At 31.3% G+C, this 17,053-nt stretch overlaps 5 protein-coding genes across 7 annotated transcripts in view; 2 read left to right on the plus strand and 3 right to left on the minus strand.

Annotated features, from left to right (window-relative positions):
- The window catches only part of LOC108575996 (protein wntless), a 3,713-nt gene extending 2,557 nt beyond the window's left edge, over positions 1-1,156 (minus strand). The window contains exons 1-5 of the mRNA XM_017938936.1: positions 1,051-1,156; positions 577-764; positions 372-477; positions 176-300; positions 7-94 (exon numbers count right to left, since the gene is read on the minus strand). Coding sequence (XP_017794425.1) covers positions 7-94; positions 176-300; positions 372-477; positions 577-764; positions 1,051-1,156 — 613 coding nt within the window. The remainder of the gene's footprint in view (positions 1-6; positions 95-175; positions 301-371; positions 478-576; positions 765-1,050) is intronic.
- A 914-nt stretch (positions 1,157-2,070) lies between these two features.
- Positions 2,071-5,638, plus strand: LOC108575997 (striatin-interacting protein 1 homolog). Its single transcript, XM_017938937.1, has 12 exons — positions 2,071-2,130; positions 2,449-2,559; positions 2,649-2,932; positions 3,012-3,504; positions 3,574-3,772; positions 3,853-4,007; positions 4,089-4,333; positions 4,426-4,653; positions 4,742-4,913; positions 4,985-5,189; positions 5,272-5,524; positions 5,593-5,638. The coding sequence occupies exons 1-12, from the start codon at positions 2,071-2,073 to the stop codon at positions 5,636-5,638; spliced, it is 2,451 nt and encodes an 816-aa protein (XP_017794426.1).
- Positions 5,639-6,981: 1,343 nt separating this feature from the next.
- Positions 6,982-13,866, minus strand: LOC108576041 (glucose-6-phosphate 1-dehydrogenase). Of its 3 annotated transcripts, XM_017938986.1 has the most exons (8): positions 13,850-13,866; positions 13,656-13,784; positions 8,981-9,105; positions 8,500-8,867; positions 7,832-8,430; positions 7,515-7,720; positions 7,259-7,419; positions 6,982-7,184 (listed from the first exon to the last, which is right to left on the minus strand). In XM_017938986.1, exons 2-8 carry the CDS (start codon positions 13,669-13,671, stop codon positions 7,094-7,096), a joined length of 1,566 nt encoding a protein of 521 aa, XP_017794475.1. In that variant the 5' UTR covers positions 13,672-13,784; positions 13,850-13,866; the 3' UTR covers positions 6,982-7,093. The 3 variants fall into 3 exon arrangements, with proteins under 3 accessions (XP_017794475.1, XP_017794474.1, XP_017794476.1); XM_017938985.1 differs by lacking the exon at positions 13,850-13,866 and having other exon boundaries at positions 13,656-13,821; XM_017938987.1 differs by lacking the exons at positions 13,656-13,784; positions 13,850-13,866 and adding an exon at positions 10,735-10,850.
- A 423-nt stretch (positions 13,867-14,289) lies between these two features.
- LOC108576043 (coiled-coil-helix-coiled-coil-helix domain-containing protein 1-like) lies at positions 14,290-14,914 on the plus strand. The gene is made up of 3 exons (XM_017938988.1): positions 14,290-14,322; positions 14,483-14,621; positions 14,682-14,914. The coding sequence occupies exons 2-3, from the start codon at positions 14,486-14,488 to the stop codon at positions 14,912-14,914; spliced, it is 369 nt and encodes a 122-aa protein (XP_017794477.1). The 5' UTR covers positions 14,290-14,322; positions 14,483-14,485.
- A 151-nt stretch (positions 14,915-15,065) lies between these two features.
- On the minus strand, positions 15,066-16,681 carry LOC108575998. Its single transcript, XM_017938938.1, has 7 exons — positions 16,555-16,681; positions 16,298-16,481; positions 16,094-16,222; positions 15,842-16,027; positions 15,492-15,759; positions 15,218-15,404; positions 15,066-15,142 (listed from the first exon to the last, which is right to left on the minus strand). Exons 1-7 carry the CDS (start codon positions 16,679-16,681, stop codon positions 15,066-15,068), a joined length of 1,158 nt encoding a protein of 385 aa, XP_017794427.1.
- Positions 16,682-17,053: the final 372 nt, after the last annotated feature.

A 17,053-nucleotide genomic window follows, 5' to 3' on the forward strand; every position in this document is an offset into this window, starting at 1 on the left:
GAAGACGAATATTTAAAAAATAATAATCATGAAATAGGGATCCAAGTTCAAACAAGGGCACCACACTACAATTATAATTATACTGTTCCATTGCCTACAAAACAATTGTACACAAATAAAACAAAATACATTTACCATACCTAATATAATCATATTGATTAATTTATATATTTACATCATCAATACTGCAGTCTAGAATTCTTTCTACTACAGAAGAAGCATATGGTTTCCAAGCATCATCTGGATCTCCTTTGTTTCTATAAGCAAGTCTTGCATCCAATGTTATCTTAGTCCTAGGAGCTGTGAAAAATTAAAGTTAACATAAATAATCAAAACATATTTCATATGTAAGAATATATCCAATAAATCACCAATTTCTATCTGATTGTGATAAACAATATCCACTTGTAGAACACCTATCAAATTCTGTTGCCATCGTGAGTAATCAAGTTGCATACTATTTCGAGGCACAGGCATCTATAAAACAAATAATTTAAAAAACTTTTAAATTAATTTAATTCAAATTGATAAGTACCTATTTTATCTCTTAATATGAAGTGTTTTTAAATAACCTACCTGAAATGTATAGACAACTTGATATGCCTGATGATGACTATCAAAATTAAAACGATTCATATCAACAGGAGTGCAAGATCCTTTTCCTCTTGAATAAAACCATTTTCTTCCTCCAGGTTCAGATCCATTTACTCGAATATCCTTGCAAGGAGTACCAAGTATATTTTGACTACTAGCTGGAGTTGGAGCTAAAAAAAGATGCATTGGTACTATTAACAGTTATATCTAATAATAAATTGTACTAATTACAATAATTAATAAATGAAACTATCACTTTAATTCAATACAATTTTTATTACAAACAGTAAATAAACTTCTAAAATTTGAAACTTTAACATTAAAAGAATAAATATAACAGTTATTATTTATTTACATAAGTTTTTATATTCTTAATACATTTAAAACAAAAATTATAATGCTTAACTGTATTCAATATTCAAACAAATTCGAAGCGTTTGACATTTCTTAACTTACCAATGAGCCCGCCTATTAGAAAACAAACTATTTGTGCGATAATCAGTAATATAACAAGTACCGAAAGCTTCCTGCCGCTCAAATTATCAATAATTGTTCCTTGCATTTTTTTAATATAATTATTTACTATAGTTGTCTATAATATTAACTATTCAAAATATGATGCCAGTGAAAGGGACGCACAAGCAGACTCGTTTGTCCGAAGAGTATGTGAAGAGCAGTTTAACGTGCTTTACGAGTAGCTTCGCTTTTCAAAATGGAAGCTGTGGCATACCAATATTTACAGAAACTATTGTGAAAATCTCTAAAAAGATTCTGCGAACCAATCGTCTTATATTCAATGTTGCCAACGATCATTTAAAAGATTTGCAAAATTTGGGAACATTGCCTCAACTTTGTGGTGTTGCTAATAAAATTTTGAATAGACTAGAGACTATTGAACACTATCGAAAGCAAGAATACATCGATTTTTTTTATTAAAAGATCGATAACAAAACTCATTGATCGATCGAATAATGTTCAACGCAAACGATTCGACTAATCGAAAAAAAAAAACAAATATCGATTCATAAATTAAGTCAGAGATGTATTAAGCCGCGTCTACACCGACTACGCAGGTGGCTCGCAAACGTCCGTGGGCAATTTGTTAGCATTTCTGACGAAAATTTTGTCACACTTCCTTATCAGACAAATATTTGCGAATGAGAGCACATTCGTGAACATTTGTCGTTGATTCGTGAAGAGTGCCAGTTCTTGAAGTGTTATTTAATAGGAGGAACTAAGGGGAAAGGTGACAGCCAGCCATTCCTCCTTACTGAACGTAAAACAGACATATATCCTTCGAAGCACTGACACTGCTCGGAATGTTCACAAATGCGCGCAAACGTTTGCAAGCATTTGCGTTCATGCGCGCTGAACGTCTATACCGGCCGCGCTAAGGGGCTCTCAAACATTCGCTAACGTTGGGAACGTTCTCAAATATTTGCTCTTACATACTGCATTTCTAATCACTATTAAAAAATGCAGATGGATCCGCGTGATTTTGCGCGAAAAGAACGGCGAGTATGCGGTAGTATCGAAGTAAGTAAATGCTTCGTCAACTAAGTGCAAAAATCCAGCCAAAAATAAATAACGATAATCGGCGTGGACGAAGTCGTTTCTAACCTTTTTGACAGAAGCGTATACTACTGTTTAATGCCTGGATTGTCACAATGTATTTATCAAATTACATTGTACGTGAATAACGTCTCACAACTTTTTTCAAATAGTAATCGTTAAAATTAATGCATATATAGAATGCTACGTATAATATTTACAACTAATATTCTACTATAATTTAAAAAAAACTAGTTAAATGAAATAATAATTGCGTATTTTTTTTTATGATTACATGACCAGGAAAAATCAGCAGATTTAGATTTTGTTTATGATGATGCAGATAAGCATGCCAATGAAATTGCTGAATTATACAGTTATTCAGAACAATCTGAATTACATGTTACCCTTACAGTAAGTATAGGCATTTGTGCAATACGTAACAAGAAACTAATAAAATATGGATGTGTTTTACATGATTTGAAATATGAAATTATTCCTAGGCTTTTGAAGAGCAAATGGAATTGTATAATTTAAGACCATGGTGGCAAAATTTATCAGAGATTCAACAAAAATCTGTGATTTATAAATTATTAGATCAGTTAGAAGTTTCCAATAAACAACTGAGAATGAAAGCAGCAAGGTGTATCTTGTATTTAGCTCAAGGTTGCTGGGGTGAAGTACAATCTGATCAAGAGCAACGAAGCTGGACCAGAACAAATGTAATGTTATTGTATGAAGCTGAAGTTTTTCCAGCATTTGTTGAACTTCTGAATATTGAAATTACGTATGTTCATGCTTCCTTATTTAAAAAAAGAAAGAAACTTGTTAATTATCTTTCACAATTCATGCCTTTGTGTTTTCAGAAATAGTAAAAGAGCTGCTTCTGCAAAGAGAAAAATATCTGTTAGTCTTGATGATTCTACAGATTTAAGAATAATTCTATCTGTTTTATATATTATGACAGAAGTAATGAGAGAAGAAATGAAAGATTTAGAACACAGTATTTATAAGGATCATGTTGAATCTTTCAAAGAAGAACTGATACATCCATATGGTGAAGAATTGCTTATAGTTAAACTTCTTGGTATGGTAACATACTTTTGCAGTGGAGCAGCTCCACATTTTCCAATGAAGAAAGTACTTTTACTTTTGTGGAAGTTAATCCTAGTATCTTTGGGTGGTATTCATAAATTAAGAGAATTGAAGAAACAATACCGTGAAGAAGCTGGTCTTGATACAGAACAAGAAGATACATTAGAAGTTGCTAGGACTATGAGAGCTAGCTCTCCTCCTGTCAGTGCAGCAGATTTAATTGAAACACAAAATCAGAAAAAAAATCATAGATCTTATCGACGGGTATGCTGCATATTTTAATGGAACTTTGTTTAAAATTTAGAATCATTATTTGATAACCTATACTTTTAGTTTTTGATGAAACAAAGTTCATTAGATGAACCAGGCTTGGGAATGGAAAATGAAGGTGGAGAAATAGGAAATAAGACCACAAATAATGGTGATGAAAGTGAACCAGAACCTAATGAGGATCAGTTTGTTTGGAATAATAAACTTAAAACTTGTAAAATGCAAAATAATAAAAGACCTGACACTCCACAGCTTGCTAAAGGTAAATACAATATTTTGAATTCTGAAACATGATATAAAACTATGACATACCAATTATTCAGAATAATATATTTATCATAGGTTTACCATGGACACCAAAGGTGAGACAAAAGGATGTGGATACTTTCCTTGAGGTGTCAAGATTAAAATTTTTTGGTTACAACTTAGAGGGAGACAGAGAAAGTTCTGCAGGTTTGCCACAACCAATACTTGAAAGTCTTAATACACTTAAAAGAGTAAGTTAAACCGTTATATGCTTTACACTTCAAAATTAAAAAAAAAAAGAAGAAAAAAAACGTATATCTTCATATTTTTAGCATATGTATACATCTTTAGCTGAAGTCCAAATTCAAAAAGAGGAACAAATGCTTAAACGTCCTATAAGTACTCCAAGGTTTCCAATTCGTCAAACACCGACCGAAATTGTGTATCATGCTATACTACCGCTTGTTCCGCAATATATGATTGCATTACTGAAGATTTTACTAGCAGCAGCACCTACTAGTAAAGCTAAAACGGATAGTACCAATATTATGGCTGATGTTCTACCAGGGCAAATGCCGTAAGTTTATAAATTTAAACGAAATGTGCTTTGAAATTTTTGTATTATATATTTGATAATGTATAGAATATTTTTATTTTTTGCCCTTACAGCATGACAGTTTTTCAATCGATGAAACTCGGTATTGATGTAAACAGACATAAAGAAATAATTGTTAAAGCAGTATCTGCTATATTACTTCTTTTGTTAAAACATTTCAAACTGAATCATATATATCAATTCGAATTCATGTCACAGCATTTAGTATTTGCTAACTGTGTGCCACTTGTTTTAAAATTCCTAAATCAAAATATTTTAGCTTATATTGAAGCTAAAAATGTGTAAGTTTTACCTATAAAACAGCTTAAACATTAATAGGAATGTAATTTTAATGAGACATATTAAATAGGTTATATATTTTATTTACAGTATTCCTATTATGGATTTTCCTATGTCTGTTATTGGGGAACAAACAGATGCATGTTTAGATAACCTTGAAATCGGAGACAACTTACCATACTCATGGAGAAATGTTTTTTCTTGCATTAATTTATTACGTATTCTTAATAAACTGACAAAATGGAAACATAGTAGAATTATGGTATGTTCTATGTTGTATAATTAAACATGTTCGTTTATTAACTTCGAAATTATGATTATCTATTTTTGTAGATGTTAGTCGTTTTTAAATCGGCACCTATATTGAAACGTACATTAAAAGTCAGACATGCAATGATGCAATTGTATGTCTTAAAATTATTAAAAATGCAAACCAGGTACTTAGGACGACCGTGGCGAAAAACTAATATGAAAACTATCAGTGCAATTTATGCAAAGGTTCGACATCGTTTGAACGATGATTGGGTTTACGGAAATGGTAAAATATCTTACAAGATTATTTATGTAATCTAAAGATTATATTTATTATAAACAACGTACAAATTATTTGTTTTCATTAGATTTAGAAGCACGACCTTGGGATTTTCAAGAAGATGAGTGTGAGTTGCGTAGCTGTGTTGACCGATTCAATAACTTACGATATACTAATGCTTCTAAAGGCAAGGATATGGAACCTGTTGACACATCTGTTATATCAGTACTCGGCACAAACGTGGAATTAAGCGAAGAATTTAAACAACATTATGAATTATGGTTACAGCACGAAGTATTTCAAAGAAGTACTAATTGGGACGAGTTATTAGACTATGGAGCGTGTGAGATTTAATAAGTGCAATATATATATATACATATATTGAAATCGTATTTTCGTCAACCCATAGACCTGGATCAAATTTTGACGTTTTTATAAATTACATACTATTGTGAAGTGTTCAAAAAAAAAAAAAAAAAAACATTGCCATATCGATGAATCGGAAACTGAATTCGCATTTGGTTTGTATACACTGAACAGTGAATGGTCCTAATCTAAGGAATGATTATCGAAAAGAATAGTGACTTTTCAAGGATAGTTTACAAGATAACGTGTAATTTTTTTACATTTTTTTGTGTGTATTTAATTTGTGCAATGTGTATTGCTTGTAGCAATATTTTACTATTACCATTATAGTTCTAAGTGAATATATAATCGCATCCGGCATCATTAAAAAGAACTAGGATAAATTTATTTAAATATATCGTTCAGACCGTTCGAGTTCATATTATCTAAGTTTCTGTAAATTAATTTTTAATAATGTAACAAACAAGCTGCGAATCATGTACCAACTTAAACTTCCCGTATTTTATATAATTTTTATATGTACTCCATTTCATTGTGACAATGGTAATATTTATCGTGATACAACCTACAGTGGTATTTACGAATATATAAATAGTAACATGTATAATGTATTAATTTAATTTAAACTGCATTTTTTAAGAAAAATTTGCTAATTTTGTAAATTAAATGTTTTGTTCATTATTAAATGTGGCAGTATATGCGTATTTGACCTGTGTGTTTACGTGCAGTGAGTATCTTTATACGAGACAAAGGGTTAGAGAGAAAGAAAGAGGGCGCTGCATAGCAGAATCAGTTGTACATAACTTCATCTTACAAAAATCTATGAAGCACTTGTATGGTGCTTTCCTATCATAGAAAATTTTATTTGATAGTTAAATATCTAAAATGTAGATTATGTGAATTATAGACTGAATAATTCAACTTTCTCTTATTTATTTATTGTAATGTATATTTAAACAATTTCAGCGCAAAGTGCCGCATCACTTCGTTTACTGTACAGGATATTTGATGTGATTGGCGTCATGTTTAAATCGTTAAGAGTAAATAAAATTATGATCTACATATAAGTTGTAATTTTTAAATTGTTGGCAAAATTTTTAAACAGTTATCTATAAATTACATTCATTGTATAAAAATATATGTAACATTTTATAATATCTACTATAAGTTATACTATTTGAGACGATATTAATTTACGAATGAAACAATCACATTTTATTCATAGGCACTTTAATATGCATATTGAAATATGCATATTTATTCCATGATCAGTGTTTTTTGAGCATGTATTACATTATCTGCATACACTTTATCAGCAAAATGTCTTTTACAGATAAAAACTGTCATAAAGAACGAATGAGTTCGACTTTTCAATAAATTAAGTATATAAATTAGTTATACATGTGTATAAAATTTCATAGGATATCGTGCACATATTGTAAAATAGTATGGAATGCTATGATCACAGATTGATTATTTGTTGCACAGATTTTCGTGATTCGTATACCATGTACGGACCGTTCCACATTACAGAGATTCAAGCGTTATGGTTTTACCCATTTGTACGAACCATAATAAGCGAAATTATTTAACTTCGCCATTTCATCGGCTTCTTTAGGACCTCGGGAACCATATCTAAATTTCAAAGAAACGTATTACTATTCAAACACACAAACATACTTTCACTTACCACGGGGACAATAACTTACATGTACGAAATCGGTTTAATATTTTCAGTTTCGATTTGATGAAGCAGCGGTGTAAAAATCCTCCATGCTTCCGATAATTCATCGTTACGTACGAAATGCATTTGCGAGCCACAAAATACGTCCAAAATTAATCGTTCGTATGCGTCAGGAAGTTTCAAATTCTATACAGCACAGTCGAACGTATCAATCAAAGGTGGTCATAGTAAAGACATCTACGCATTTTCTCAGAACACAAACAATCTTTCCTTCAACTCACCTTGTATCTATGACCATACGTAAGATCTAATTCCGTTTCCTCCATATCGAACGTAATACCGGGCGATTTCGTCATCATTTTAATATACAATGCTTCGCCGGGCTGTACTCTAATTACCAATTCATTCCTCTTCGCTTTTCCATCGAATATATCGCCGGGCACGTCCTGATATTGTATTCTCACTTCCGCCTTTCGTTCATTCAACGCTAATCATGAACATTTTAACATTAACCGAAACGACCCCATACATTAAGGATTTCTTTATAACATATATTAGAATACTTTCTATACCAAAGTAAGCGTTTAAGTCGCTTTACCTTTCCCACACCTAAGAATGAACGGAACACCGTCCCATCGCTCATTATTAATTCTCAACACGGCTGTGGCATATGTAGGAGTATTCGAACCGGCTGGTACAGTAGGATCGTCTAAATATCCCAGTCGTGCTTCAGGATCTTTCGCGTGAGGATCACCAGCGTATTGACCTAACACAACGTCCTTCAATTCCAATGGCTTCATACATTTCAATACTTTGACTTTTTCATCTCGTATATCATCTGGATGGCACGACGCGGGCTTTTCCATCGCAACTAACGACAATATTTGCAACAAGTGATTCTGCATCACGTCCCTAATGATGCCAAATTCGTCGAAGTAGCCGCCTCTTCCTTGCGTACCGAATGGTTCCTTGAAAGTGATTTGTACAGAGGCCACGTTCTCCCTGTTCCAGGTCGGGCTGAATATCCGATTACCGAACCGGAGAGTCATTAAATTTTGAACCATCTCCTTTCCAAGATAATGATCGATACGATAAATCTGATCCTCTCTGAATAACGATGCCAAATGATCAGATAGTTGCTGAGACGTGATCGCGTCCCGACCAAATGGTTTCTCTATGATTACCCTAGTCCATCCTCTGCAATGATGTTAATCTTAGCGTGAATTTGAACGTTACTTCAAAGTAATTGAAGAAAGTCGTACTCACTTTTCAGCCATACAAACGTTTCTAATGTGCACAGTAACGCTTTCGAAGACGCTTGGAGGCAAAGCCAGATAGAACAACCGGTGAGCAATTTGGTAACCTTGCTCGTGTTTTTTTAACACGTTGTCCAACGATTCGAACCCTGTTTGCGAGTCGTACATACCGGACACATAGTGATTCAATTTCCAGAAATCCTCGTATTTTTTCTCCTCGTCTGATTTCACCTTCATATAGGGATGACATTTTTGCCGTAACTGATCTACGCTCATGATTGTGCGCGCGTAACCGAAGAAACTTGTGGTCTTCGGTAGAAGATTGTCTCTGAACAGCCACCATAACGTTGGATAGATCTTCTTTTTCGCCAAGTCACCCTGTATATAGAGATTCGTCGTTAAATTGATCAATTAACTGTTTCTTTTTAATTATCAATTACCTCATGTTCAGACGATTGTTATTCAGACGAAGAAAAATGGCCGATACTTACCGAAGCTCCGATCGTGACGAACACGTGAGGAAACGAACCATCGAAATGGGTCCCCTCGAGATGGTCCATCTCGTCCGACTTCAGCGATTGCCTGATGAATCGCAGGCTTTCCTCTGTCGACGTTTCTGCGAAATGTCATCTTATGATTTATCCGTGTTACGAAAAGAACCGTTTCAACAAGGACAAGTTCGAATGCGAGAGGAATTGTTTTCAATTTTCCCGCACTTGATTTCTGCACTTTTATTGGTTAAGTGCAATTAAACACGCGGCGTTCGGTATGTTTCTTTTTCACACTGGGTATATACTCGTTTCTTTTCACAGAATATTTCAGTTGATTTGAAAATAACACAATCATAATGATATATCAATTATAAATAGATATAGAAATAGATATATAGAAAGTATGCCAGATTGTAAATATTGCAACGCAAGGATCTAAGAAAGGAGGATGTTGAAAGACGCTGGAAAATTAGAGACGCCAAGGTTGCTTCAAAGTTATACACTGTTTTCAACAGTGTTCGAAATACTTTTGACAAGGTCAAAGAGCGTAAACGTAGCTAAGTTGGACATATAGATAAACAAGTAAAAAGAACCGGATTGCACTTTGAATGTGAACTGTTCGAAATTTTTACGCTATTCAATTATTATTCACAAGAAATTTTATTACGAAAATGTTACGTCAATGGAAGTTGATAGTTTCACTTTTTCACATGCACGTAGGATCGTGTTATTAATTCTCGTTTAATTTAAATATATAATTATACGATCTCGTAATCCGCATAAATATGAATTCATTGGAAATTTCTTATATGATTCCTAAACTGTTAAATGCTTGGAAAATTGCGAACACGCAATTAATTGGGCAATACTCGACAAGCAACAGAAAAAAGATAACGTTACGTTATGAATTTTGAAAGGTTAAAAATTTCCTTTAAAAAAAATATGATTCTTTCCTTCTCTATTATCATATCTGATTAGTTGATCGTTGTGTATCTCTTTTCTACATTGGAATCACGTTTGAACGGAAGAATAACGTCGCTGTCAGAAACCTGTATTGCATTAAAGTCATTAAACGCCTAAAACATGCTGAATATGTATATCTAGCAAATATATGTATAATCCAAAGCGGTTCTTATTCAAACGAAATTACACAATTCTTACGTAAGGCTGTAAAATCGACCACATCGTCGAATTTTTTATCTGATATATTACAAAGGCACCCAAAAATATGAAAAAACATTTAATAAAATATCACATTAACAAATGTCGTATCGACAACAGTGATACTGACAAAAAAGAAAGAAAAAAAGAAGGAAGATAATAATGTATAAATAAATTTGAAATTTAAATTCAAATACATAAAATATATATTACATACGATATTCACTGAAAATCACAGATTTCAATTAGAGTACAAACGATAATCACAACTGTGAACCACAATTAAGAACCGATGAACTTTTTTTATCCGGAAGGTAACTCGTTACTAATTGACAATAGCACCGATGACTCGATCAATTAAACTAAAAAACACTAATTCCTTCGTAACGACAAATTTTCTCATATTTTTTTGCTTTTTTTTTTTATTTTAATAATGCACATTTGTTGCCGAAACAATTTGATTCCCCCTTCGACCGCGCATCGGCGATCTAACAGGGTACGTTTTATTTTCGCGATATTCTTTAAAAATTTCACTGATAACATAATAATAGCTAACAAGAAATAATTACCACAAACACTTTAGTGCAACTTACTCAACATGATAATGAAGAATTCGTTAACGAAATCGATCGCATAAAACTGTTGCTTTTCCCCGAAAACGTGTCACGACCAGAAATGTAACCGGACACCTAAAACCCACCGATCAGTTCGACCGTTCGACTTTGACTGAACGCGACGATTACCGCAGTTGTTCTACAGCCTCAGGAAGATGCACGATTTCGAAATACAAATACACCTGAACGCAACTCGGGGATATTTGTATGTCGAATTCCGTGATAATCACAATTTATTTGGTAAGTTTTTTAACTTATTTTTTTACGCTTAACACAACCTTGCATCGTGGTGAATGTTTGTGTACCAGAAATTTTTTTCTTTTATTTCGGTTGCCTATGTTAACGTAACGGAAAAAATGAACGTAATTAACATACAGTCACTGTCGAGTGACGTTCCTAATACATACTATCTTCCTTTGCGTGGACAAATTTTCAGGTCTTTCATTCTTTATCTGTTTTTCCACGTCACACTACAAAAGACACAAATATATACTATCGCCACGCGATTGTGTCATTATAGTGTAGCTATAGTTTTCATTTTCGGTAAATTTCTAGTGTTTTCCCTTTATTTCGTAAATCTAAATTTATAGGCTAGAACATATTTATCTCAGCAAACATCATCTATCCTATGTAATTTTAATAAGTAATTCATTTTTTATGCTGTTTTTCTAAATATTTTTATGCTCCTGTAAAATACAATTACTTTTTTAATGAACGCGACATCTCGCGAGATTAATACCTACAGTTATTATAATTCCCATCTTTCTGACGTACACGAGGGCATGCTTCAAACTGAATTAACATCAATAAAAAAATACCAGTTATTTAGAACAGTCCTGAGAGTACCTAACACTACCGACTAAGCGCGGATAGCAGGAGCAGGGACGCACTGTGTCCATGGTCAAGGACGCGGACGCAATAGACAAGCGTCGTATGTCGAAGCGTTTTTTTCAAAAATTCTTCTTTTATGTTCAATAATACGCAGTAGATGAGAGCAATTTGGCACTTATGTCGTGTTAAACGTAATTCTAATACGTTTCAGCATATCTTTCATAGCAACTAATTTAATATTTACTTCTCGATTATTTCTTTAATTATTTCTCGTTTGATGCGTGTTGTTAAATTTCTATATTAAAAATTGGTTCGATATAAAAAATTTTTTTAAGTATCCTAAAAGATTTACATTTATAAATTCATTCTTTACATTGTATTAATACGTGTGTGTATACACTATGCATGCGTATGTGAACATACGTAAGATGGCTGGGTATGAATCTCGCGCGAGCCAATGACTTGGCATGAAGCAAGTGATTCACATACGCGAGTCGTCCGACGTAGATCCTTGAGCAAAATCGAAAGATTCTGATGGTATGATTTCTTATCAATCATATTGTATTCTGTAAATACGAGGATGTAATTCACTTATAATCGATAATGATCTATCGGATCAAAATTAAAGTTGTATTGTGAACCTTGATCTCTGATAATTCACTTTGGCAATTAATGCGATTTCTTTCTAATCAGAATCGAAAGGAAAGTATCGATTTGTGTACATTAAAACCCAGTACACATTAATGCATATGACGAGAATGGATATGCGTATAACCTCCAAATATAGTGAAATAATGATGAACGTAATGCGTAATGCTCAAATTAAAGAAACATCAAGAAAAGGGAAACGAAAGTGCACTTTAAATTTGAACTAAAGTATAATAACAATTTGTTAAACTCATTTTTTGTAAGTATTAAAAACTAGTACATAATATCGTGTATTATGTAAAATATAATAATAACATTGTATTCCTGTCATTTTCTTTTTTTTATTATTATACTATAGAATAGGAACAAATTTTTGTGATAGCGTGAATTATTGGTACGATGAAAAAATCATGATTTGCTGTTCTACAATAATCTTGCGATAATCTATAGATACGTGACAAAAAAGAAATTAAATGATAGTATTCGCTTTTATTTCGAAACTTTAAAAAAACGTAAAATCAAAGTACACATTCGATAATTTTCTTAAGTAAGAATGTTAATCTGTAAAAGTGTTCAAATCGTTACACAAATATAAATACGCGTAAACTGATAAGTTTTTTACGCACATTTATCAACAGTAACGCGTAACGCATCAATTCACGTGATTCGTAGCATGATGGTTCAGTACGATCGAGAGATATACACGGTTTAGTTGCTGTAATTCACTCAAGGTTTCAAGATGTTTGTACGCGATCGAATAAATTTTTCTAAAACATTTTTCGTTAAAATATAATAAATTTATGTATCTTTAATTGTACCTCATAATAAACGTATTAAACGATTTAAAACGCGGATGTACTTTCACGGTTAAAGTGTATTACTTAGAATACAAACTTCCAATACCAAACTGATATTATGGACCTACTTTCATTCCGATTTGCAATGACTTGCAAGAATAAATGTGTAACGCCGAGCTGAAGTGGAACCCATATAAAGTCAAATCACAAAAATTCATCGTAATAATTATAATTATATAATGACCGGATAATGTGAAAATCGAAGCAAACATATTCTATTCAATAAAATATCTAAGCGGTTTGCTTGGAAGTGTTTTGAGATAAAGTAGTAATTAGCACTATCTCGTTCTCGTTATTATCACAATCTCGCTATGAAAGTAGAAATCTCTCGTGGAATTCTATGATGTAAACACAATGTGTTAATCAAACTTTTATTTAAAATACTATGGGTATATTAAAAGTTTAAACAAACGTATAAATTTATATTTCCGATAGCATACAACCGACATAAATGTGCAAATACGCAGTAGAAATAAGAAAGGAAATTAGTTACAAATCTTTTAGCTATAAAATAAATTATATATAAAATTAAGTCCGCAATAAACGAATAAATGAAATACTTACTCCTTATTCTCTCCATTGTAGACACTTAAAAATATGAGGAATATTATAGATTGTTAACGTCGCAAATGCTCTGTTGAATATTACAAGAGGTATTCTTTGCACTGTCGAAGTGACTATGTAACTTCCCCCCTACAAAATTGAGGTTAAGTTTAAAAATGTAATGTGATGGTTTACGCGCGAACCGATCAACTGACATTTTAAAATCTTGGTCCAGAAGATCTTACTCCTTTGAGTTCTCCGCCTACCATTGTTTTGGTCCACCAATCTCATGCTACTTTGACTTTCATTTACTACTTAAGTTAAGTTTGTGCTCTTTTATGACGTATAATTACAAAATTTTAGACCATATCAATTTTTTAATCTCGAATTCGTTGCTAAATATTATTAAAATATTTTTACACAACTTTTGATGATATATTTGCTGGTATATTTAATATTTTAACAAGACAAAACTTTACACTCCAATGGAATAGTATAAATATTAATTTAAACCGAGTCTATATTACGTTAATATTCACATAAGACCGAAATTTAATAATATAAATTACTACTATCAGCAATCTTTGATTATTAAATCGATTTGATAATCTTTAATAGTTATAGCGCCATCTGTTACAAAACATTTCGTTTGGAGTACACATTATCAAAGGCACTTTGATAATTGAACGTAAGATTTGATTGAAAAATACTTTTTATATAATTTTTCAATTAGTTTCGAATAATATACAAAATTATATTAACGGTCATACGTACATTTTATAACAATTTTTATTTTCATTTTCTTAACCTCAAATTTACAATCGTTTAATACTCTTTCTTTTTTATAGAAAATGAGATTAAATCTAGTATATTTTAAATATAAACATCATGCGAAATCGCCTCAAAATCCAGAAAAAGTTCCATTTAAAGAAGTAACATCCTTATCCCTAAGAAATTATGTCGTTGGTGAAGGAAGCAAAACTTTGGGTAAATGTCATGTTATATTACTAATTTTTTTATAACAAATAACGCATTTACTTATTTTAGAGAACAAATGTTTATATGAAATGTCACTATTATTTCGGTGTTGGAAAGAAAATCACTTTAACGACAGTATCTGTGCTAATCACATGCAGAAATTAGACAACTGTTATAAGAACTACATGAAAACTGCAGCTGAATCCAAGAAACTCAAACAGATCGAAATTCCTTCTCCTTCTGCTAAAAGCTACACAAGTAAACAAATTAATTATATGTTACGTATGTATCCAAATGTATAGTCATTTCTGAAATAAATTTTTTAGAATATTGTACATGAAATATTTTTAATGTTGTACTTTCAATTTCACTTATATAAAATGCATGTTCATTTCATTGTTGTAAAGAATTAATATTATTAAATAAAGCATTACAATTTAATATAAAATTATATCACAAAGGAGCTTTTATAATAGTTTGTTTATTTGCCTGCGCCTGTATACGTTTAAGAGTTGATCGTGTAAGATAACCTATATATGAATATAAATAAAACAATTTCCATTAACTGTTTACAGTATAAATTAATTACAAAAAATTATACATACGAATTGGATAATTATCAGAAATGGATGTGCATTCTTGAATAGTATTTAATTGCTGTTCAATACGTTTTAATGCTTTATAATTTTCCACCTGTTCATCTTTGTACAAATAGTATGTACAAAACAACACAATAGCACAAAGAGTCAGAGCTACTTTTCTGTACATCCACGTTGTTCTCACTAAAGTTTCCTAAATTACAAAAAAGAATTGCTTTCACTTGATGCATAGCAAGGTGCATTTACTTACTATAACTTTATGAATTTAATGTTGCATTACCTTATTGTCACCGGAGTGATATGTAACATTATCATAATATTGAACTAACATTCGTTCTGCTACAATATTTATACTCAGAATTGTGAAAAGTATGATTCTAGCATCCATAGTTCTTCTAGAGGAACTAAACATCGCACATAAAATACAACTAATTGTGTAATACATAATAGATTGAAACCAGGAAACTTCTCCAATAATCCAATTTTGAAATGAACGTAAATACGAAAAGATTTGGATCAATAATTCTCTTTGATCTTTCGCCGACTCTCTACAATAGTTAATAATATTAAATTTTTACAGTAATTTATTAAAAATTATATAGCACATTTATGGAGATTTTATACACATACTTAAAATCTTTGACCATATTGTTAACACTTTCAGAAGAAGATTTTAACACAATACCCAACTCTTTTCCATTATCTAAAAGCTCATTTTGCATTTTTAAACTTTGTCTTTGACTTTCAAGCATAGCTCCTTGTACTTCTGTAGCTTCCAATAGTTGTTCTTTCATTTGTGAAGAAACTTGGTGTAATCTATAATAAAAAAATTTCATTCATTTCTTGAAAATATATTAATAATCTGTTAAAAAAGAAACTTGCTGCTTAATAGTATTGTCAGTTTCAGCTTGCCATGCTTCATAATTTAAATAAAAACACATATGTATAGTATGTATGTAAAATTCATTGTATGCATTGAATGCTCTATCTGACATTGTATTAATGCAATCTCTGCAAAACCAATACATATATTATTGTTAAGCTTAGAAAAGTAATTACACATATTGAAAAAAGAATTAAATTCACCGTCGTTTTTCTGAATTAATAAGATAACAATTATCAGTTATGTGCCCAGAGTCTTCCAAAAAACAATGTGTTAACTTCAGAGCAAGTAACATATGTTCTTCATCATTTAAATTATCACAACTGACTTTCATTGTTTTAACTGCATTCTGCCAACATGTCCCATGTTGAGATAAAGAAGATTTTGCTGTAAATAGGAATATAATTTATAAACAATCAAAATTTTAATATGATTAAATGTAGAACCTAATGATACATACCATTAATAATTTGATATTGTTTTTCTCCTAATTCTTTCAGTATTGCACTTCCATCAATTGCAAATAAAGAAGAAATAGGAAGAAGTAAAAAAGTAATCACTTTACATCTTTCTACTATTTTTAACATTATGCATGTGTTTCTTTTTGATAATCATTTTAATTACACATCTGAAGCAAAAACCCAATTATCCGTTGGCATAATTTCATAATATACATAAACAATTTAATTAATATCTACATAGTTAAAAAGTAAATGGCAGTTAAAGTGTATGTATACTTGTATACATCGATATAAGAATGACTTACTTCATGACATATAAAACTTCGTTCATTAACTATAAAAATATATACATATATTAAATTCAAATTAAATTTCATGTAGGAATTAAACGTATCGCAAGCAGGCTTTATTTGAAACGTCTGAAAGCGTCAAAACATAATGGCGTCTTTTCAAATTTATTTAGTAAAGTTTCGTAATTTAATTTAAAATATTGCAAAT

The sequence above is a fragment of the Habropoda laboriosa genome, unplaced genomic scaffold, assembly GCF_001263275.1.
Source record: "Habropoda laboriosa isolate 0110345459 unplaced genomic scaffold, ASM126327v1 scaffold309, whole genome shotgun sequence".
NCBI lineage: Eukaryota > Metazoa > Arthropoda > Insecta > Hymenoptera > Apidae > Habropoda > Habropoda laboriosa.

Coding starts and splice junctions, on each gene's coding strand:
- LOC108576041 (XM_017938986.1), bottom strand. Junction 8,868..8,980: donor TCGTCACGATCGGAGCTTCG/GTAAGTATCGGC, acceptor CTCTATATACAG/GGTGACTTGGCGAAAAAGAA. Junction 8,431..8,499: donor AACGTTTGTATGGCTGAAAA/GTGAGTACGACT, acceptor ACATCATTGCAG/AGGATGGACTAGGGTAATCA.
- LOC108575998 (XM_017938938.1), bottom strand. CDS start 16,681: ATGTTAAAAATAGTAGAAAGATGTAAAGTGATTACTTTTTTACTTCTT. Junction 16,482..16,554: donor ACAATATCAAATTATTAATG/GTATGTATCATT, acceptor TCCTATTTACAG/CAAAATCTTCTTTATCTCAA. Junction 15,760..15,841: donor AATATGGTCAAAGATTTTAA/GTATGTGTATAA, acceptor TAACTATTGTAG/AGAGTCGGCGAAAGATCAAA.
- LOC108575997 (XM_017938937.1), top strand. CDS start 2,071: ATGCAGATGGATCCGCGTGATTTTGCGCGAAAAGAACGGCGAGTATGC. Junction 4,914..4,984: donor GGAAACATAGTAGAATTATG/GTATGTTCTATG, acceptor CTATTTTTGTAG/ATGTTAGTCGTTTTTAAATC. Junction 5,190..5,271: donor TGATTGGGTTTACGGAAATG/GTAAAATATCTT, acceptor TGTTTTCATTAG/ATTTAGAAGCACGACCTTGG.
- LOC108576043 (XM_017938988.1), top strand. CDS start 14,486: ATGAGATTAAATCTAGTATATTTTAAATATAAACATCATGCGAAATCG. Junction 14,622..14,681: donor TGAAGGAAGCAAAACTTTGG/GTAAATGTCATG, acceptor TACTTATTTTAG/AGAACAAATGTTTATATGAA.